General features: G+C 41.1%; 1 protein-coding gene across 2 annotated transcripts in view; it reads left to right on the forward strand.

Moving 5' to 3' along the window:
• Elk3 (ETS transcription factor ELK3) overlaps positions 1 to 11,744 on the forward strand; it is a 71,351-nt gene extending 59,607 nt beyond the window's left edge. For both annotated transcript variants that reach the window (XM_004650196.2, XM_045153349.1), the window contains exons 4-5: positions 4,428 to 4,550; positions 10,995 to 11,744. In XM_004650196.2, the coding sequence (XP_004650253.1) occupies positions 4,428 to 4,550; positions 10,995 to 11,093 (222 nt within the window). In that variant the 3' untranslated portion in view covers positions 11,094 to 11,744. The remainder of the gene's footprint in view (positions 1 to 4,427; positions 4,551 to 10,994) is intronic.
• Positions 11,745 to 24,297: the final 12,553 nt, after the last annotated feature.

Below are 24,297 nucleotides of genomic sequence, written 5' to 3' on the forward strand. Positions count from 1 at the left end.
CTGGGCTTGCATTCACCATCAGAGTCTGAGTATGTAGGCCTCAGGGCATTTGCTTAGCAGCCGCCTGGCGTGAGTGCTGAGGGATTGGAGACGGCCTGCTTCCTTTGTTACGTGTTGATTAGACCACTTTGAGCCAAAGGCGCACAAAGTGCGAGCCTGGAGCAGCAGGGGCTGTGCGTGGTGAGGTGCTCTCAGGTTCGGGGCATCTGGTCCCCATCCGACAGCTGGGGTGGTTCCCAGCTTGTCGTTGACCATTCTCATCAAAAAGAAAAGGTTTGACTTTTTCTTTTCCTCTTCTTCTCTCAAGGGTGACCCAACTTCCTTCTTACTCTGTGACTTGTCCCTTAGCTTTATCTGTCCACACTGATCATTCCTTGTAGATCTCTGCAGTGGGTGTCACTCTAGGCTAAGGCTATGGGTTCCCCAGCTGTGGGTGGCCCTCAGTTAATCACTCCACAGGAGCATCTTCTCCCTTTCCACCCTGGGTGGGCCTCTCTCATCACCTTTTCTGTTGACCTCCCAGGTCCTCAACCTCATTCCCAGCTCTTTCCCCACCACCTTCGGTATGTACCCTACGAGTATGGTCCTGTAGATCAGTGCTACAAACTGCTGTGCCCGTCTAGTCCATTTTCTTTTCAAGGTAAGGTCTCTCTCTCTCTCTCTGTCTCTGGCCTAGGCTGACCCGGAATTCACTCTGTAGTCTTAGGCTGGCCTCGAACTCATGACAGTCCTCCTACCTCTGCCTCCAAAGTGCTTGGATTAAAGGCATGTACTACTACGCCCATCTCCAGTCCGCTTTTAAAGTCCTTAAAACCATGTTTTTAATTTGGATTAAGAAAACTCTGTGGGTTTCTAGATTCTGTCACTTTTGAGAAGTTTTTGAACTCCAGGGTGTCATGGAGTTTATGGATTCTGTTGGTGTCCATGAAAGCTTTGGCATCTTGGGGTTTTCTCCTTTTCCTGAAATTGAATGATTTACCAGGATACAAGCCACCAGATGAAGAAGTTATCAGACTTCCTGCTGAGTAGCTTATTAGTACCTTCCTTAGTTTGGCATATAGAGAATGCCTTTGGAATGAACATAGTGTGTTAGGGTGACTGAATCAGGCCATTGTACCGAATACATGGGAGACCTGAGGTGGGTAAAACAGAGTCGTGAGTTATTGGAGAATGCCATGCAGAGGCTGGGGAGCTTCAACCCAGACCAAGTAGAAATGAGGGGTACAGAGGAGCATGAGTTCAAGGAAGATCCACTTTGCCTCTTGTTGACTAGGATGCTCAGTGGGAGACAGGGCCATGGGCACAGGGATTGTGTCTTTTTATCCTTGTTACCTCAAATACTTGCACTGACAGCCAGTATAGGTTGAGGAGATAGACAGCTGACAAAAATAGGAGTACCTTAAGAAATAGTGGCTGCGAAAGGTGAGTTCCAGTTTGAAATGTGGGGTATTCAAACAGATGTCCAGCAGTTGAGCAGCCAGGACAGGACACACCTAGGGTTGTAGATCTTTCCCTAGCAAGTATTTAGAAGCTATATGTAATCTGGAGAAATAAAGATGAGCAAATTCCTTTACAACTATAGAAAGAAAATATGCAAACTACCATAACATGAGGCAGAATGTGTTAAGAAAAATAAGTAGTTTCACAGTGTTCTAAAGATTTACTTTAAAAAAAAATCCCTTTTCCAGGGCAGGGATGAGGGAAAGAATGGTACCAACATGTATTATTTATATATTAAGTATGTCCATAACTAGTAAAAATAAATTTTAAAAAAGTTAAAACTAAAATGGCCTTAAGTAACCCTATAGTGTATATAATAATTTTTTTAATCCCCAAATAAATAAATAAATATTTAAAAATTCCCATCTGCTTGAAGGGAGAGCAGGAGTCTCCTTTGAGGAGACATTTTGATGGGCTAATGGAGACAGCTCTCCTTATTTTAGACCACATGTATGAGCTCTCTAGGAGACTCAATATTAAGTGAAAAGAATTGAGGTGGAGGATAAAAAAGATCCGAGTGTGTGTGGTGTGGGGTTCCTTCCCTTTGTAAATGAATGCTCACTGCCCTTCAGAGGGAATCTCCCTTCCTAGGAACTGGAGGTTCTGTGGCCTTCTGCTTAGGCAAACATTTAGGAAAGAGAAGCACGGGGTCTGCTTGCAGCTTCTTTCTGTAGCCTGTTCTTGGCTCCTGGTGCACGCCCAGGGGTTCTAGGGAGGCTCACACTACCTGGAGATAACCCAGTGGCAGGGTTTACAAGAACTTTCCTTTAAAGTTGCCAAGTAGTCTGTCTTTAAGGCATGGGGTCTTCAGGGAGAGAAGCAATGGGAGAGAGAGGAGCTCATGAACTCACCTTACAGTGGTTATCTGCATATATTATAGAAGGCATTTCAAACACAGTAACCATGAGAAACAGACCACGGTATTCCAAGCACTTCCTGTATCCCTTGGAAATAAATGTGTGAATATCTCAAGATCCATATTTGATTGCAAACTGTACACTATATGGAAATATCAGTCTTATACACATTGCCCAGAGGTATGTAGTTGTGGCCTTGGATGAGAACAAGGTAGCTGTATTTTATGGTTTAGAAGATCATCTCATTAGACGTTGAGAAGTCTTCATTCTTCATTGATAGTTATACTAGGACCATTAACACATTGGTTATTAAATGTTAGTATGGCATACAGTGGTTGGAACCAGGCTCCAGAGTAATATGCAAATGTTAGTTCTCACCAACACTCAGGAGAGGAGCTGAGCATACAGCTGACTTCACAGAGTCTGTTTCAGAGCTAAACATTAAGTAATTTTCTATATGCAGTTGAGAATTTCTCCCATGTATAAATATCTTGCTTTTAATAAGTATGTCAGGCACATTTTAAATTAATTACTGATTTGTTTATTCACCCAAAAATGTATTGAGGGCTGGATGGATGGCTTAGCACTTAAGGCATTTGCCTGCAAAGCCAAAGGACCATGGTTCAATTCCCCAGAACCCACGTAAGCCAGATGCACAAGGTGGTGCATGTGTCTGGAGTTCATTTGCAGTGGCTGGAGGCCCTGGTGTACCATTATCTCCTCATTCTCTCTATCCAATAAATAAAAATATTTTTTAAATGCATTGAGTACTTAGTTGTCATAATCTGTAGTAAGTGAGCATTCTGAGGACCTGGAGCCTATAAGAACATTCGATGGGCCATTTATTTACTCTTACCAGCAACCCTGCAATGTATGCATTTTCATTTTCCCACCTTGACAGATTAGGGAATTAAGGCACCAAAGAAGTTTAGTTCTGAGATTGGAACCCTGGCAGAGCTCATCCTGAGCCATTTTTCTCACCCGTTAAGCCAAACAGCCTGGCTCACTTGTGAAATTACTTTGCACTGGAGGGAAAAGAAAAAAAGAGGATAGCTTATTCAAAACATGTATGTATCCTAGTAACCTTGTAGTAACCAAAGACCCTAACTAGTCCAAATTTGTTTACCTTTCAGCACTTGGGCTTGAAGAGCTCTGGATTTGTCTCTCTTCCACTGAACAGAGCAGACCTTTGAATTTAAGTTCAGGCCCAAATGCTCTTGATAATGAATGAAGCTGCTGAGGCCAGTTCTAGGAAAAACAACACTTCAGCATCCAGCATGACGCAGTCTGAGTGCTGGCACCGTAGCTGTGGCTCTTCCCACATAAAGCACCTTACTGAGGGGCTCCTGCTGGTCACCAGAGGTGCAAACCACCCCGAGCCATGCAGACTTACTGGCTTGCACTGGTTGTTTCTTCTGCCCTCTAGCTGGCCTGTGGGCCAGCACTCTTGCTGTGTGCGTGCCAACAAACACAGGTCCTGCCACTCTCAGCCTGACCAGTGCCATTGCTAGGGCCATGAATTCTCCCAACCCAACATCTGGAGTGAAACCTGGAAAAGCAGCTCTGAGCCTCTTATAGTTATGTTAACAGGAGACACTAAATTACGAAAGGCTGTTGGTAATGGAGAGTGAGCCTCTGGATACCACTTAAAAACCTGTGTGTTTGGAAAGCGAGGAATGGGTGTCCGTCGTAGGAAAACAATTCCGATGAGCAATGATGCTCCTTCCTGAGCTCCTGCTTCGGCTGTGCACGACGTTTAGTTTAATCCAGCAGGAGGGGAGGAAGTTGAAGGAGCGATTCTGACAAGTTGCCATGAACAGGAATTTCCCACCAGAATACTTAGACAAGGTAACTTGTCAATACCTCTTCCCTTTAAGAACTGCTAATAAGATTTAGCATTGAAGAAGATTAGATTGCTTACAGCTCTGCAGAATTAAAGTCACCCGGTCTTCCTAAGAAGGCGAGGCTCATTCTCGATCCGTGGCCAGGGCACTGACCACTCTGCTGCTCTTAATCCCACTGGAGTTGGCGGACCTCTGTCAAGAACAGCCTGTTTGCTTTATTTCCTAGACACCCAGCGGACTGCTCCTGACCCCGAGCCCACTGCTGTCCAGCGTACATTTCTGGAGCAGCCTAAGTCCAGTTGCTCCTCTGAGTCCTGCCAGGCTGCAAGGGCCAAGTACGCTGTTCCAGGTAAGCATTTGACAATGAGGTTCCTAAAGATGGACTTATTTACTTGAGAGAAGGGAGGGAAATGGGCACCCTAGAGCCTCCTGCCACTGCAAATGCACTCTAGAAGCATGCGCCACTTTTTGTATATGGCTTAACTTGTGTACTAGAGAATTGAACCCAGGCTGTCAGGCTTGGCAAACAAGTCCCTTTAACCACTGAGCCATCTCTCTGGCCCCCAAATGAGCATAGAACACCTAAGAAATGTTGTTTGTTTTTTTCCTTATAAATCCTCCTGAAGGCTCAGATGGTAGTTCTGCCGTGCATTTGGTTATTAAGTTTCTAAAGAGAGTTCACAAGGATGGGGCTGCAATCTCTTTAAGAGGAGACATTTCTTTTCATTGTGGCAGAAATGGTGCTCATGTCATGAATTCCTAAGTGGAACAGCGGCCAATTGTAGTGTTTTGGATATTTCTATCTGACTAGGAAAACTGAAAATTACAGAAAAGATATAAAAGTTATTTTTATAAAAGTTCATAAGAGACCTTAGAATATTAATACAATTAGTCAATGTAGTTGTTCACTTGAAATACGTTGAAAAATATAAGTAGTGAATAATTTCTCTACTTGGATAGAAAAGGTTCCCTCTATAGTTCTGTGAATTATAATCAAGTTGTACTAGTTTGTAATAAAAAGTGGGGAAAGATGGTTTAGTCAGTAAAGTGCTTACCATGTAAGTATGAGGACGTGACTTCTGCCCCCAAAGCCCCATAGGAAAGCTGGGCATGGTGCTGTGTGCCTGCAGTCCCAATGCTGGGGAACCAGGGCCAGGAGGGTCCCCAGGACTTCCTGAGCTAGCTGAGTCCATGAGCTCTGGATTCAGTGTCTCAGAATCAAGGTTGAGAGTGATTGAGGAAGACATTTCACATCTTCCTCTGCCCCCCCACATACACATGTGCACATGCACACACACGCTGTGTACCACACACACACACACACACACACATGAGACTATCCAGGCATGAAAGAACGACGACGTACGTACAGTATTAAGGGTGTTCATTGTCCATTCACAAGCTGGGATCTTGCAGTCGCATCACTGGCTGTCATGAGTAGCAGATATTCTCTTGAGTTCCACTACTACTGAGCAACCGAAGGTAAATACGTGAGCACAGGCCAGGACTGGAATGACACGTGGGTGTGCATGGTGCAAACTCCCTGTGGCCCTGATTCCAGCCTGTCTCACCTAACCTGCCTCCCCCAAACCCACTGCACTACTTTGGCTCCCAGTGCATTTTCCACTTTGTATGCCAGCTGCCTGTTGATCTGGCACACTCCACTGGACTGTGGGCTCTCTTTCTCTCTCTCTGGAGGGGAACCATATCCTGTTCAGTATGTTGTCTCCTGCATTAACGCGATGCTTGGTACACAAATGCTGCCAGTCATAACTGGTGACTGTCTAAATCAAGACAGCAATGCACTTATGCACAGATAGCAACAAAAGGTGTTACGAAGACAAGTCTGTCTTCTGAGTAGGTCATTTTGCTTATCGTGGTTAGTGTTTGCTAAGCAGAACTCCCTCTGCGCAGGAGCCCGTGTACACGCGGAGGTTAAGGGTCTCGCTGGAAGAAGGCTGGAGTGAAGGAAGAGGTGTTGATTACTATCTTGCTCCTCTGGTTTCCTGGCAGGATGGGGTACAGTGTCATGGCGTGACTATTTGCTGGAGTAGTCAGGTTTCTTTGTCTCCCTGGCCCTTGTGCCCACCACAAGAAGCCAAGTTATGGTTTCGAACAGCTAACATGTTGATTAGAAATAGCGAACAAAAGGCAACAAGCAAGTGGATTTGGAATGCGTTAGATTAGGAACAGTAGTCTTTCAGTGGGGGGGAGAATAGACCTTAGTTCCCAAGTCAGCACATAGAGCAGCAGTGAGCTAGAGGAAGCAGAGCAGAGACAGGCTGTGAGGACACAAAGGGTCTAACAGATCTTCTGCAGAGCTCGGTTGGTGCTTGAATAAGGGATGGCCTCTCGATCCTCTTGTTATTGGGAATTCTGCCACCTGATTGGCACAGGGCTTGTGGCCTCCTAGGAAAGCCTCAAGGAACTAATGGAATTTTAGGTTCTGTTCCAGGATTCCCAAGTATGGGTCATGCCAATATAGACTTTACACGTTATCAGGAACTCTACGAGGTGGGGATGTACATGCCTAGTGGTTCTCCGAAGTTAGCATGAACAGAATCACGTGAACAGTGTGTGACAATAAAGACTGCTGGGCTCCATCCTGAGAGTTCCTGACTCAGGAGTCCTTATCAGGGCAGTCTGAGAGGGACATTTCATCCTAGCTCCTAGTGATGCTCGAATCTAGGAACCATACTCCGAAAACCACTGCAGACAATGGGCTCCTGGTTAACATTTATGATTCCATAGATTACTGCACACAGTGGCCATCTGACTGGTTTCAATCGTAGTTTCATCCAATATACTGTTTTTGATCCAGGAGCTATTCAAAGGACAATCCTGGAAGAAAACATGCAACCCAGCCTAGATGGCCTCCACCCTCATTTTGAGGCTGGACCTATGAGATTAAGGGAAACCATTTAAAAATATTAGTGCTTTTTCCACAAAAAGAGCAGGTAAGTGTAGTAAAAGCTGACAGCAGCAGCTTATAAAATGTCACCACCACACAGTGAGAGGAAGACGACATTCCAACTCTTTTAAAACTAGACATTAAAATTGACATTTTTTTCAGCATTCAGATTACTATTGTATACCTTCAAAACTAATAAAAATAATAAGCCTCACTCACATATGCTGTAAATATGTTGGTAGAATTGAAAATTGAGGGGCTGAGGAGATAGCTTAGTTGGTAAGGCGCTGACCTCACAGGGATGAGGATAGAGTTTGGTCCCCAGGACCCACAAAAATGATGCCGGTAATCTCGGTGCTAGGAAGGTGGAGACGGGAGGTTTCCAGGGACTAGTAAGGCCACCTAATTGGCAAGGTCCAGGCCAATGAGAGGCCCTGTCTCAAGAAGAGGTGGAGTGTGCCTGAGGAATGATGTCTTAACGTTGTCCTTTGGCTTATGCACACGCACACGCACTTACACACACTCATGTGCATCTGCACATACATACACGTGCGCGCACACACACACACACACACAAATGTGCACACATACACATTTAAAAACATAATGAAAAATCAGACTTGGCCTACGATATATTTTCAGTGACAGACCAGATTCCTGTTTGTGATCATTGGAAAAGCCAATGGAAACCTTTAGGGAATGACTAACAGGAGTTTGTGCATACAGGGTCCCAAGACAATTATTTGGTTGTGTACTTGAAACAGGGTCTCACTGTGTAGGTCTGGCTGACCTGGAACTCACTACGTAGCCTGAGCTGGCTTCAAACTCACAGCAATCCTCCTGCCTCAGCCTCCTAAGTGCTGGGATTACAGGCGTGCATCACCACACTCGGCTCCCTTGTAGCAGAACCTCAGGGAAGGACAGACGGCACTGATCTTCCTGGAAAAGGCATGTGTCTAATCAAGAAATGTTTTAGTAAAGAGAGAGGTGCCAAAGACACTGTGCTAAGTGTGAATCTCGATAGACCTTGAGTTACAAATAAGCTAACTCTTTCAACTGCTCACTTAGCACTTTTAAACTTATCTATGGGATGTCTGCTCTGCTCCAGATTTTGAAATATAATCTGATCAAACTAGAATACCTACTAGGTACAGATATATGTAGAAACAGTAGATAGGGCTAATTTAGTTTCCAATTGAGAATGTGTTTCTATAATTTTTATTTCAACAAATCCAAATCTTCAAATATTTGCAGTGCTCTGAGGTGGGGCCTGCGGGAAACACCGGGTGTGAGTAACGGAAGAGTAAACAGTGCTGCTGGGAACCTGGGGGACAAAGGTGTCTCTCTCCATCACTCCAGCTGGGGACTGGCCACGGGCAGGTCTGCCTGAGCTGAGCTAGGGAGAAGGGACAGTTTGCTTCAGAGAGGAGAGCACAGTACAGGAGGTGACAGATCCACATGGCTCAGGTGTGGACCATCTGCAGGAAAGGACCTGGCATAAGGCAGTCAGGCTGGAAAAACAGACACTATGGTTGGGAGCTTGCACCTTCAGGAGCAGCAGGAGGATTGATCTGTATTTCAGAAAAATGCCAATAACATCTGTGTGGAGAGTTGAGAAGAACATAGAAGGAACAGGAAGAAAATTACCACAGCCCTTCAGATAATGGAGAGTCTTCTTTTAGATTAGAACTGCGTAGAAACATATTTAGAAAACACCTGAGAGGTAAGACAGAAGAGACAGCTTTGAGTTGGATTTGAGAAGTAGGTAGTGATAATTAGGAACAAGCAAAGACGGCTGGTGAGAGGACCTGATAAGCTATTATTAACAACAGTTAACATGTGTCCACTTAATAGTAAGGTATACTTAGCTCCCTGTGTGCCAGACGTCCTCTGGCATCTTCTCTCTTAACACTTCTAATAGTTCTATTTCAAAGACAAGTGAGCTAAGGCGCCAAGATGTTTTAAAGTTTACCCAACATAATCACTCATGTAGGGGCCCAGTTCCAGGTGAAGCTTTATTCCTAACCACCACTCTCACTGACTTTAGAGTACCAAAGAGCAGCTTTTCTGGGGACACAGCAGTGGTTGGGGACATCTAAAATGGAAGTAGCTCAATCCCAGGTATGGGAGACCAGAAGCTGAAGACCACTGCTTGGGGGAGCACTGGAATTTAAGGACTGCAGTGGGACACGCGCTCGGCTTGTCACGAGAAGTGTGACCACTGAGCGTGCACACATAAAATGCTGGTGTCAGCAATTCCTTTTGAAACACAGGAAAGACTAATAAAACCTAATCTATGAGGAAAAAAAAAAAGAGAGAAGATGCAACTGTATTGAAAGAATGAAAATTCATGGCCTGTTCTTTCAGTGTGCGTTTGAAGTCAGATGGAAACAGTGACCAAGAAGAGCATAGGCCTTAAGTAAGAAAGTGTGACCTATACGTGAGCAGATTTGAGAAAACAGTTGCAATTGGTATTAATTCCAGAAAAAGTAAAAAACCCCAAAGCTCCAGGCAAGAAACAGAATCTTCAATATACCATGTTACCATTAAATAAATTGAAAGAGTAAAGATATCCCTTAGCCCCTGACAATTTAGGATAGAATAATGTGAATTTAAAACTTGGTTTTCTCGGGCTGGAGAGATGGCTTAGCGATTAAGTGCTTGCCTGTGAAGCCTGTGGATCCCGGTTCAAGGCTTGGTTCCCCAGGTCCCACATTAGCCAGATGCACAAGGGGGCGCACGCGTCTGGAGTTCGTTTGCAGTGGCTGGAAGCCCTGGCGTGCCCATTCTCTCTCACACTCTATCTGCCTCTTTCTCTCCCTGTCACTTTCAAATAAATAAATAAATAAAAATCTTAAAAAAAAAAACTTGGTTTTCTGCTTAAGAGCAATGACCTTTAGCTAATAAGGACTTACGATTTTTCTCATTTATAAAGCAAGGAAAGCAAAATTTACTTTATAGCCCTTAAATACTAAGTAAAATGATAACTCTTGATAATAAGGCACCTGACTTGAGTTCCTAAATAGCTGTAAAATTGCAGTAATGTTATTTACTTGTTCTACAAATATTTATTGTTCTTATAACATGTGCCAGGCTCTGCAGTTTGATTTTTCTAGTGCTAAGGTTTAATATTTAACTTTCTGGGACTAAGTAGGAATTAAGCTAGAAGATGGCCTGAGAGAGCACCATCATGGCACCCCAGGCAGTGGGAAATCTAGTTGTGTGTAGGCATGTGTCAGGAGACCTTTAATTAGTCTTGGAATATGCTGATGTATTTGCTCGAGACCTGAACTTGTTATATTACACACCTTTATTTATTCTCTTCATTATCCACAATACAGAAATTGACTTTACTCTTAAGCTGTCATGGATGACTTAATAAGTTGGGTGTTATTCATTAATGAAAAATTACTTTCTCATCTCCAAAATATATTCTTTATGTTCTAGATCCCTTAAAATAAAACACTCCTCATTTTAACAAGTACTGAGGAACATATTTGTAGATACTTCTAACATTGTGGAAAACTACAGTAGAAATTACTGAGTCATATGTAAAGACTTGGTTTTCAGTATTTTCTCAATATTTAAAACAAATCTACATTCCAAGCAGCTTAAAACCTTAAATACATCTCTTAAGAGTATCTAAAGTATGTTGGTTTTTTTTTTGTTGTTGTTCAGTGGCCTAAGCACATAGAATAGGGACATTTGGGGGGCTTATCTTGTCACTCTAGGTAATCTCCCAGTTATTTTGTAAACTGTACTGGCAACTGACTTCCATCACAGAGGTGGTAAGAACACTGAATTCCCATTTGTGAATGTAAGGAACTCACTTTCTTCCCCAAGTCAGTAATTCTTATTTGAAATCTTTTTTGTCTACTGCAGTTCCCCACACTGCTCAACGGGCACATGCCAGTGCCAATCCCCAGCCTGGACAGAGCTGCTTCTCCAGTGCTGCTTTCTTCCAGCTCCCAGAAATCCTGATGGTGTCTGGCCACAAATAAGGACTCTTTACCTGATGAAGCAAATCTGTCCCCATGGACTAGTTTACCTGTGTCATGAGAAGGACATCGTGAAACCCCGTTAATTTGGTTTGCACTTTTCATAACATGGATAATCTAGATGTATGTTAGCATTTTAAAAACTGTTTTTTATCTATTCAAGTATATATGAAAATCTGTTCTGCATTAAGTGGATTTTAATGTTTTTGTTTTTATATCCTCGTAGCTCTTAAGTGTTGACCACTGTTGACAGTGAAGACCCTTTCTTAATATACTAATAAGGATGTGAAGCTTTTTATCTCTTTTATTCTGCCTATGTTCAACTGTGCTTGTGTATACAATATAACCAGCTGTGCCTTCCTTCCTTTGAATTTAGTTTTATGTAAATGATTTATATATTTTTAGTATTGAGCAAAAATATTCGAAAGACAAAACTTAGTATCGAACAGCTCTCTAGTAGAATTGCATTATTTTTCACTAGTAGGCAACACATGAAAGCATACTGCTATCACTTTTCCTTTACTTTTTATTGTTTTCAGTTGTATAAGAAGTTCCTTAGAACCTCTTTTGAAATGAAATTAAGTAAATGTAATGTCCAAGTAATGAATAAACTAAGCCATATCTAGACAACAAATATTCTGAAAATGTTCTAAAGTGCATTTAAAAAATGAAGTTTGAAAGGCTCTTAGCTGTTTACAATATCCTTCATCCTCTCCAGCAAAAGTTTGGGAAGAAGCTATATACCATCTCTACACCAGCTAAACTCATAGGTATTTCCTATGTGCGCATATTATTTCAAAAGATCAGCCTTGCTTCTATTTTTCAGAATCACACCCATCTGGTGATATCTATGGTCAGTAGGAGTTAGCGTTTCTCTAAATCCCTGGCACTGTGGTTAACATTTAAAAATATAGTTTCATGGGCTGGAGAGATGGCTCAGCATTTAAAGGTGCTTACTTGCAAAGCCTGATGGCCCTGGTTCAATTCCCCAGTATTCACATAAAACCAGAGTGGCACATATGTCTGGAGTTCATTTGCAGCGGCAAAAGGCCCTGGTATACCCATCCATTCTCATTCTCTCTCTCAAATATATATATATATATATATATATATATATATATATATATATATATATATATATATATATAATTTTTTAAAAAATTACTGTTTTAGGGCTGGGCATGTAACTCAGTGGTAGAATGCTTGTCTAGCTTGTGCCGAGACCCTGGGCATAATCCTTGGTACTTCCAAAAGAAATAATAAAGTAAAAAAAAAAAAATCTAGCGCTTTGGAATATGCTCAAACACTAGTGATGAACTTCAAGCAGTCCGTGCGTAACAGCAGGCATCTTCCTACGTACCGACACTCACAGTTGTTGATGGATCGAGTAAAGCACTGCAGCACACAGAACCTGGAGCTGTTGAAGGCTTTGTTTATGGGGACTGAGACACGGGAGATACTGCTTTCTTATATTACCAAATTTATGAGAGTGAAGGAAATCTGATCAAAGAAAATTTTCCAGAAACCTCACTTCAGAAGTGAACTGATTACGTAACAGTTTGGAACCCACAGCAGTAAATTCTTCAGTGTGGTGCAGCTCAGAGCAGTGATTATAGCAGCATATTTTCTGCTCCTTCAGAAAACCAGCAGGCACCACACCTGTGCGTAAGAGGCAAGTACTAACATAAGATAAGGAGCTAGGCAGGTCCCAGGGCTTCAACTCATGAGGTTAACTGTCATTGTTAACTACAAGTAACAGAAAAGAGTATGACTAAATCATGGGTACTAAAGGAATTATAAAAAGGGTAAAAAAAAGTTTGTGAAAACACATTTCTTAAATTTTTAAAAACGTCTAAAATTATGTTTGGATACTTACAAGTGGAGGCTTTCAGCTGGAATTGACCACCTCTCTAAATGGGAATGTGTGCCCTTACCAAGAGAAAAGAGTCAGCTAGCCTCTGTGAAGCAATGAGCCTGGCTCTAACATCTGCAAACAGACACTCCTGCCACTCCCTCATGGGCCAAGGATAATTCTGCACTAAAATAACAAGAGCTGGTGCAGGGAACCGATCATTACTTAACATAGCCTCAGAGTTAGAAGGGGCTTGTGAGAATGCTGGTTTCCAGGTTAAGATAGGCACACCCTGAGGACCTGGGAGTGCCGGGGGCCACAGCTGACTGAAGGGAGAATGACAGCTGGTGCTCCATACAGTTCTCGTTCCCTGATACCTAACTGAGAGCGACTACAGGTCCAAAATAGAAAGACAGAGCCGTAAAACTAAGGACATGTTCAACATGCAAGATTCTTATAAAGAACTAAGTAAATGGGCAAGAATTTCAACCAAAAATTGTTTTGTATAATGTTAAAATATGAATGCTGGTTGGAAAGTGTTCAAATGACTGTGTGGTTCTGGTTTCCTTTTCTTCCTCCCAAATACTGTGACTAACTCATACTGGAGATCCACTGATTACAAGTGGAAAAATGCCACCATGTTTGATGGATTAAAATACTCACTATCATGCAGAGAACTGGGGTGACTGAAGAGTAACTCAGCTCTGCCTCATTTTGTGTGTGTGTTTTTGACAATTATTTTAGTCATAAAATAGTTCCAAAGAACATTAACTTTTTTGTTTGTTTTTATGTTTGTTTAATCAGTGTTAGCTACTATAAGTTGAACTTGTAACCTCAACTACATAACCTGAATGGTGGCCTCTGTACACATCTTTTCTATGACTGCAAATCTTCATTCACTTCATATATGTATCATTTTTACTATAATATTATTTTTGTTGAATAAATACTTTGTGAAAAAAGGTACTCAGAGTCAAGTGGGTTTACTCCGTTTAACTTGCAATGACTGAACCTTCACTTTTACATATGTAAACAAGTTGGGAAAATGTGTTTTGTTATATGCAGCATTGCTAACTGGGCTGGAGAGGTGGCTTAGTGGTTAAGGCACTGGCCTGTGATGCCTAAGGACCCAGATCTGATCTCTCTCCAGATCCCACCTAAGCCAGATGCACAAATGTGAGGCAAGTGCAAGGTCACACATGCCCACTAAGTGGCACAAGTGCCAGGAGTTCGATTGCAATGGCTGAGGCCCTGGCATGCCAATTCTCTCTTTCTAAGAATAAAAATTTTAAAAAAATGCTTTAGGTGCAGATAAAGACAAGTATCAGGCTGGGGTATGGATCAATGACAGAGTGCTGACCTAGCATGTGTGAGACCCTGAACCCAATCCCAGCACTAAAGAAAACTTTCAAAATAAACATAAAGCTTATTACTAAGGTTGAGTTGGGGGTTTGAAAAGTGGCCTCCTGATCTTTTGAAACTTAAGCTCTGAGACGGGAGAAGTGAGGAAGGAGTGGAAAAACCCAAGGCACTGTTTTTCCTTTTAGCCATTTTGTTGGTACAGAGGAATGTGAACTGCCAGGCTTGGTTCTTCCTGGTCTCACTTCCAGACCGATGTGGCTCTGGCTTTCATGGTGAGCTCAATGCAATTTCCACCTGGGTTGTTTCAGGAGACTGGTAGGGCAAGGAGGAGGGAGAAACAATGGATTAGTGGAGGCCCATATTGGCAGGTTTAGTATCACCAATGTGCTAAAAGGGACACTACTTATCATAAATGTAGAGGTCACGATGATGCCTAATACACTACTGTAAAATGCCTTAAAAGACTTAAACTAGAAATCTACATCTCCACATACAACAGTACATTGCACAAAGAAACCTCAAACACATCTGCTGTGACCACTATTTTCTGGGGAACAGATTCTTAGGAATGGTAGAGTTCTACTCAGACTTCTGAACTGACTTTATTTCCAACCTTGCTCCCCGCTGCCCAGTGTGGCCCTTGTTTATGTGCTAGTTTTACAGCTTCCTTGGGGGGGGTGGTGAGGAGGGGTGAAGGCACTCTAGCCTAGAACTAGAACTGGAACTGACTCTGCAGCCCCAGCTAACCTCAAACTTAGAGCAACCCTTCTACCTCAGCCTCTCAAGTGCTGGGATTAAAGGTGTGCACCACCACACCTGGTATCGTTAAAAGTCAGATATTTTAGCCTGCTAGAAACAAAATCGTTTATTTTCTACACCATTTTTTTGGGGGGGGGGTTCTGTTTTGTTTTTTCAAAGTAGGGTTTCACTCTAGCCCAGGCTGACCTGGAATTCACTATGGAGTCTCAGGGTGGCCTTGAACTCATGGTGATCCTCTGCCTCCCAAGTGCTGGGATTAAAGGCATGCACACCACCACGCCTGGCCTTACTACCAACTTTTGACTGCTGTGTGATTTGACTCATTCAAATTGAAAAGACAAGGCTGGAGAGATGGTTAAGCATCTGCCTGCAAAGCCAAAGGCCCCAGGTTTGATTAACCAGAACCCACATAAGCCAGATGCACAAAGTGATGCATGTGCCTGGAGTTTGCTTGTAGTGACTGAAGGCCCTGGTGTGCCCACTTTCTCTCAAATAAAAAATTATTTTGACGAACATGTCTGGAGTTCTTTTACAGTGGCTGGAGGCCCTGGCGTGCTCATTCTCTCTATCTGCCTCTTTCTGTGTCACTTTCAAATAGATAAATAAAAGTAAACAAAAAAAATTATTTTGAATGTTAAAATTTTTTAAAAGACACAACTAATAAACATAACTGACAAAATTTACTTGTAATCAAGAATTTCTTCATGTACATGTGTTCTTTCAATCAACAGACACCTTTACTTTTTTTCTTAAACAGCATCAGATACTGAGATACAGAGGTGAACAAGACACTGTCCTTTCCTTCAAGGGACTGATGGTTCAGTGGGGAAAAGTAAAGTTAAGATTAAGTGTTGTTGTAGGGTTCTAGACATAAGGGTGCCGCTGGGAAGAAAGGTAGAGCTGAAGAATGAGAGTAGGAAAAAGAGGAACAGATGGAAGAAGCAGGCAGTGCAAGGAGGAGGCTTCAAGAAGTGGCAAGGGCAGGCATGTAAGGAACTCGGTTGGCTCTCTTCCTACTGAGACGCTACGGCAGGATTCGTAGCTGCTCCATGCTCACGCCCGTGCCTGCAATTTCTGCCCTGGCCATGTCTCCACCTCTACCATAGTAAGGCTCAGGTGGAGACAAGGGTGAGGCAGCATCATCATCCCTATGCCAGTCACCTTTTCTCTTCCTTTCACACATGCACATCCAGCCCCTACATCGACTCTGTTCAAAAAAGGTTTAGCTTTGGGTCTCTGAAGAGGCAGCTTTACAGAAATGATAGTTGTCCCAGTAAGTGACTTGCCCAGAAACTCTCAAGGCGAAGCCATAAATAAAAGTCCTTCCAGGGCTGGAGAGATGGCTTAGCGGTTAAGCGCTTGCCTGTGAAGCCTAAGGACCCTGGTTCGAGGCTCGGTTCCCCAGGTCCCACGTTAGCCAGATGCACAAGGGGGCGCACGCGTCTGGAGTTTGTTTGCAGAGGCTGGAAGCCCTGGTGCACCCATTCTCTCTCTCTCCCTCTATCTGTCTTTCTCTCTGTGTCTGTCGCTCTCAAATAAATAAATAATTAATTTTTAAAAAAAGTCCTTCTAATCATCGATGACCAAAACTTTTTTTCTAATCAAAGTGACTTTATCCTCAGTATACTTTTCTATTCCGATTCTATTCCTCCTCTTTTGGACAGATGTTTTTTTAAAAAATGGTGTTTTTTTCTAGGTTATTAATGGAAACTATTGACTTCAACTAGGAAGGAAAGTAACTTAGGGAATCTCCTGCCTATGTAAATTCAGAATCTGAACCTAATATCAGAAAAGTTCCAGAAGGGAAGCATTTATATCTAAAGTAAGTATACTTAAAACTGTAAAATTCAATGTTGTATCATATGCAAGTTTCCATAGCTTGCTTGTGAACTTATATTCCCACTTTAATAATGAACATGTAATTCAAAAGGCAAGTCAGTGTAAGAATAAACATTAGAATATTTAGAAAGAAGTACTGACATTAGAAAACAATAAAATAGGAATTAAAACTTAGGGATGTTTTAAAATTATGTTAAATAAAAAAACAAGAAAGAAAATAAATGTGGTATCTAGAAGCCATAGGTTGTTATTTGAAAAATTTCAGTGCCAGGGTAGGATACCTTCCAGTGAGTTGTTGGCCAGAGAGGTCTCTGATGCCTCCCAAACCTTAGGCTATGGCCAAGGCTCCTGGTTGCCCATCAGAACTAGATGGTGAGACTCTGTTGCTGAAGATCTCACATGCTTGGGCTGTAGGTCAGTGAGAAATCAAGCGGGAGCTGAGCTGGAAGCCTCCTCCCTGGTGACTAGCTGTCAGGATGCTGGAAAGACTTATGAAGCCCATTGAGGGAGAAAAGTCATCAATGGTGTCAACGAGTAGAAGACCCTGCAAGCTTTGGCTAGTCAGCCAGGCCAAATGTAGGAACTGGTGCAATGGTGTCATATGTATTATTGGGAAAACCGACTGCTGTCTATTGTACTCAAGGCCTGGTCTACAAGAAGGGACTCCTGCCTGGTACTGAAAACCTAATCAAAAGTCTATGGCATGGGTGGTTATAAGCCCTTGCGGGGGGCTACTAATGTTATCTAGATAAATGGATATATTATGGCCACCAAACTGCTCTCTAAATGCTTATGTTTATGACCATATATTAAAGCTACCCTCACTTTTGGTTAGAGAAGCTTATCTTTTCAGATGGTGGTGACCACTAGGGTGACTCAAAACTCACCAAAGTGCTGAGAAGTGACAGAGGAATGTTTAGCGCCCAGTGAGACATCTCTGTCAGACCCTCCAAGGCTCAAGGACCATTGCCGAAGAGGTGGCGGAAAGAATGTAAAAGCCAAAGGCAGGGTAGGAGTGCTTTTGACACTGGTGGCCTATATATTCATGACCTCATAAGGGCTGGTGCTACCTACATAAGACCTGCAAACCAGGAAGGAAAAAAAAGTGATGATGACATCAAAATAGAAGAAAGACTAGTTGGAAAAAGGGATTCAGTGAAGGGGGATTTGGGACCAGAAAGGGGAGGATGGTGGAATATTGTTTATAGAAGTTGTCAAAAGTATTTTTTCTAAGTTTCAAAATATTTACTATTAGACAATCAACTAAATGTAAAACAATGCAGTACTGCCAAACTCAAAGGACAAAAGAGATTTAAGAAATAGAAAATCAACAGCTAATTGGCAAGAGTAAGTTCATCTGTAACAATTACTTTAAACGCAAATAGATGGCTTAAAGTATTCAATTAAAGGCAGACTTTGGCTTAATGGATTTTAAAATCCAAAAAATGGTCCACAAACATGCTATATAAAAGAGACTCACTTCAAAGACACATACACACGTAAGTATGAAGATGAAAAAAAAAGATATTCTATTTCAATAATAACCAAAGCAGATATGTGGTGACCATATCTAACAACAACAAATAATTAGAAGAGATGAAGGGCATTATATATATTAAGAAAAGCCTGATGGTATAACTCAGTGAAGGAGCCCCTGCTTAGAATGAGGAAGGGCTGGGTTCCTAACAAAACACACACACACACACACACACACACACACACACACACACACACGGTTTCAAATCCATTAGGAATCTATTTAACAACTATGAACCTATATGCATTAAATTTCAGAGCCCTCCCCCACTATTTAAAACATATGAGGAACACACTGACCTAACTGAAAGAAGAGATAATTTTATAATGGTAACTAAATTTAAATACTTCAGTAACAGAAGAATCAGACAGAAGATTAATCAGTCCATCAACTGAATATTATAAACCTATCAGTCAAGAGACTTTCAAAAACATTTCATCCAACAACTTTCTTTTACAATGAGGCATTTTCTCTAAAGTGCACACAAAACACTCTCCAGAACACACTCTATATTAAGCCAAAAAACAAATCTTATGTTTGAAAACTTGAAATGATAAAAACTATCTTCCTACCAGCACAATGAAATGAAACTAGAAATAACAGAAGGCAAAGACAAAGCAGCACATGGGAAGAGCAAGAAATACAGAAAAAGTTGTAACACTAGAAAATGTTGCAGTCAGGTTCTCATTGCTGGTAGAAATCACCCAACCAAGAGCAGCTTGTGGGAAGAGGTTTATTTTGGCTTACAGGCTTGAGGGGGAAGCTCCATGATGGCAGGGAAAATGATGGCATGAGCAGAGGGTGGACATCACCACCTGGCCCACATAAGGTGGACAACAGGAGCAGACAACAGGAGCAGAAGAGTGTGCCAAACACTGGCATGAGGAAACTGGCTCTAACACCCATAAGCCCGCCTCCAGGAGGCTTTAATTTCCAACTGCCATCAGCAGGGGAACCTAGCATCCAGAACACCTAAATCAACCCACCACAAAAAAATACATGAAATGAATGAAAACGTAACTACAAGCCATGCACACTTATGGAATATTCTAAAAAAAAAAATGGTGGTAGGAAAGACAATTGCAGCTTCCAAGGCTTACACCAACAGGTAAAAATCTCAAGTCAATAACCTATGGATTTCAGGAACAAAAAAGGAGAAATAAATGTAAATACAGCAGGAAAAAAAAAAAGAATGAAAACAAAAAAGATTTTTTTAAAATCCCTAAAAATTGTTTCTTTTGTTAGATTAACAAAATTGATCAAACTGAGCTAGACCAATAGGAAGGGGGAAAAGACAAATTCCTAAAATCAGAAATGAAAGTGGAGACACATTACTACTGAATGTACAAAATATACTATGACCAACTCTAAGCAAAAACTGATAACACAGTTGGCGTGAATAAATTCCTAGAAATGTAGAGATTATCAAATTGACTCAATAAATAAAGAATATGGGGCTGGAGAGATGGCTTAGCAGTGAAGGCATTTGCCTGCAAAGCCAAAGGATCTTGGTTTGATTTCCCAGGACTCACGTCAGCCAGATGCACAAGGTGGCACATGCATCTGGAGCTTGTTTGCAGCGCCTGGAGGCCCTGGCACATCATTCTCATTCTCATATTCTCTCTCTCTCTCTCTCTCTCTCTCTCTCTGCTTCTTTTTCTCTCTTAAATAAATAAATAAATCTGGATGGCACTTTAACAAGTAGAGGTTGTTTTATTAACCAAAACCTCCTACTTAGGACAAAATTGATTTTACTAGGATAATAATTGATGATAATTATTAATTGTGATAGGGTCTTGCTACATAAATATGTAGCCCCTATGCTTGCTTAGAACTAGCTATGTAACTCAGGATGGTCTCAAACTCACTAAGCATCTCAGCTGCCCTTGAACTTTCAATCCTTCTGCTTCTCCCTCCTCAGTGCTGGGATTATAGGCAATTGCCACCACATGTGATATCACTGGCAAATTCCAACAAACATTTTTAAAAGATCTAACACTAATTCTTAAGCTATTGCAAAAAGTAAAAAAGAGAATACTTCCTTAATTGAATCTCTGATGCCAACAAAACAAACCAGACAGACACAAGAAAAGAAGACTGTAGGACAAATTATGAATACAGACAAAATCCTCGACAAAGTAAGTTTAGCAGCATTCCCAAAGAATTACAATTTGAGCATCCCTACTCATGCTATGAAATCTGCAACTTTTTTGATACTCAAAAATGTTTAGACTTTGGAGCATTTCAGGTTTCATATTTTTGGATTAGGAATGTTCAACTAATAAAGGCTTTGTGAATATATCATGCTGTAGAAAACCTTGAGATCTGAAACACTTCTGTCCCCAGTCATTTTAAAAAAGGATGCTCAAACCTGTACACATCATAACCAAGTGAGACTTCCCCCCCAGAAATGCAAAAGTGGTTTAACATAAGAAAATCAATCAAGGTAATATATGTTAACAGAATTAAGAAAATTATATGGTCATCTCAACTGATGGCGAAAAATGTATGAAAAAAAAATCCAATCCTTTCTTGTGATGAAAACAGTAACCTAGGGCTAGAAGAGACCTTGCTCAGTGGTAAAGGCTATCCACAGGAAGCCTCTGCTATTAGCAGAGGAAGAAAGATCAGGAGAAAGACAGTAGCACCTTCTTTCAGTACTGCTTTGCAGCAATACTGGAAGCCTAGCAAGCCTCTTAGGCAAGAAAAAGAAATAAAAGGCATCCAAGTTAGAAAGGGAAAGGTGAGCCAGCCTCCCACAGATGACATAGTTATACATGCAGAAGACTATAAAGCTGGTGAAAGCTAAGAAGTTCAGCAAAGGTGAAGGATGTAAAGTCAAGACACAAAATCATGTGTGTTTCTACATACTAACAGTGAAAACAGTTCAAACAGAAATGAAGAAAATCATTTCACATAGAATAACATTAGAAACAATAAAATACTTAGGAATAAATTTAATCAAGAGGGCATAAGAATTATACACTAAAAATTGAAAGCTAATAAATATTGCCAAAAGAAATTAAACGTAGCCTAAACAAATGGAAAGATCTCTTAGGTTCATTGACTAGAAAACCTTACACTGTTAAGATAACAATACCACCAAAGTGATCTAATATAATTCTTATCATAATCCCAATGGTGAGGTTTTGTGAAAATCAGAAATCTCAATTCATATGGAAATTGAAGTGACCCTGAATAGCCTAAACATTCTTGAAAAATAGCAATGTTAGGGGCTGGGGAGATGGCTTAGCAGTTAAGGTGCTTGCTTGCCAAGGATTGAGATTTGACTGCCCAGAACCCACATAACCCAGATGCACATGGTGGTTCATGAATTTAGAGTACCTTTGCAGTGGCTAGAGGCCCTGGCATGCCTATTTTCTCTCCCCACCCCTCTAATAAATTAAATAAAGTATTAAGAAATAAAATATTTGGACTGGAGAGACAACTTAGTAGTTAAGGCACTTGCCTATGACCTAAGGACCCAGGTCCGACTCCCCAGAACCCATGTAAGCTAGACACACAAAGTGACACACATGCGCAAAGACACATGTGAACACAAGATGGAGCAAGTATCTGGAGTTTGTTTGTAGTGGCTGGAGGTCCTGGTGCACCAATTCTCTTTCTCTCTCTCTTAAAAAAATTTTAAATATAAAGTATTAAAGAACAAAGTTGGAGAACGCATACTCTCTGATTTCAGAATTTCCAAAAAAAATAAAAAGAGCTACAGTCATCAGAAAGCAATCAAAACCTGGTATTATATGAATAACTGGACCACAGTCATGGGACAGAACTGAGAGCACAGAAGTAAACCCTATACCTATCGACAAAGGATGCTAAGACCTTTTAATGTGGGTTTCTGGATACAGATGTGTTGGAAAAAAATGAATAATCTCATCAAAAGCATGAAGCTGGATCCTTAAACACACATAAAAATTAACTCAAAATGGATTAAAATCCTCTAAGAGCTAAAAGTCTAAAATCCTTAGAAGAAAACATAGGAGCAACAGTTTTTAAAATATGACACAAAGGGCTGGAGAGATGGCTTGGCAGTTAAGGTGCTTGTCTACAAAGCCAAAGGATCCCGGTTTGATTCTCCAGGACCCACGTTAGCCAGATACACGACGGGGCGCACGCGTCTGGAGTTCGTCTACAGTGGCTGGAGGCCCTGATGCGCCCATTCTCTCTCTCTCTCTCTCTCTCACACACACACACATAAATAAATAATATATTTAAAAAAATAGTCTTAGAAATATGACACCAAAAGCACAGGCAACAAAATGGAAACATAAGATAGATACTCAAAGTAGTATATGTGTGCATCAAAGTATACTTTTAGAAAAGAAAAGATAACGCACAGAACAGGAGGAAGAACTGGAATTCATGTTTTATGAGCGACAGCTGAATAGATTTCCTCAAAGCCGGTACAAAGGAAAAGATGTTGAACATAACCAAATATGGGCAAATGTAAGTGAAAACAGATTCCACTTCACAGGTGTGGAAGGACCAGAGTGAGCGTTAACAGGAACAAGTATCAGTAAGGATGAACAGAAACAAGAACCCTCATGTTACTGGGAATATTCAAGAGTGCAGCTGTGATGGAAAACAGTTCAGCAATCCCTCAAAGAGTTGCATATGGAGTTAAGTCCAACCAACAACTGTATATATATGTGTGTCTGTGTATGTATGTATGTATATATGTCTCAAAGAATGGGCAGTGAAAATTAAATATATGCTTGTATGTTAGTATTCTTAGTAGCAATATTCATAACAGTTGAATGGTTGAAAAGCACAGAGTATCCATCAACAGATGAGTGGATAAACCAAAGTATGTATTAATAGCATAGGATTAGTCAGCCCTGAAAAGAACTGAATTTCGAATAAATGGTGAAAGCAAGTTAAATGAAAAAAGCCATACACAAAAGTATAAACACGGTATAATTCACTCACATAAAATAATTACAACAGGAAAATTCAGAGACAAAGAGTGAATTAATGATTACCAGAAGCTCAGGGGGAGGAAAATAGAGAATTATATTTCAAGGAATTTCTTTTCTGGAGTGGCACAACTTTTTGGAAAGCGGAAACTGCTGTGTATCCTTATGAATGCAATTAATGCTACTTAAAATAATGCTATTTTAACACCACAAAGAAAGTAAAGAAAAAACAGTATGTACTTGTTATGAGTCTGAAAGGTAGCTAATATAACCCCACAGAGTGCAGACGCTGTTCACACCCACATTGCATATTCAAGATGTGTTATCCCCAGCACCTGGAAAGAAAACAAAAAGGGCTTCTTCTCTTACCTTAAAGAACCTTGTCAGTTTAAGAGGATTTATAAGCATTCAAGGTTCAAAATTTCTGAGTTTCAATTGTTTTTGCTGCAAAGTTTTCAGAGTCTGAATGAGGCTCAAGTGTCAATGAGCAAAAGTGCTTGTTTGCTTGCCAAATTCCTTAAGAAAATGAAAAAACATCCCTAAAACTTCCTAGGGAGAGAGTTTTATCTCACAACTGAAAATATTACTGCACCTTTCTGGTGAGAATCAACTTAAGGACAACTGCAGGCCAAATTTGCAACAAATCAAACACAGAGCCTATGAAATTACAATCCAATACTCATGAATGCTATCTTACAAAATCACAACGGAGATCACAAGCACTAATTACACAGTGACTGTCACTTTTGCACAGCGAGCCTTCATTATTCTACAAAAGAACCATAAAAAGGTTATGTTCCCACTGCACAGTTTTTTCCCCAGGAAAGAACAGTGACTCAACAAAAACACGTCTTATACAACATGGAGATTTTGTTATTAAAAATTTCAAAACCAAATGAAG

Source organism: Jaculus jaculus, chromosome 6 (assembly GCF_020740685.1).
Source record: "Jaculus jaculus isolate mJacJac1 chromosome 6, mJacJac1.mat.Y.cur, whole genome shotgun sequence".
Classification (NCBI taxonomy): domain Eukaryota; kingdom Metazoa; phylum Chordata; class Mammalia; order Rodentia; family Dipodidae; genus Jaculus; species Jaculus jaculus.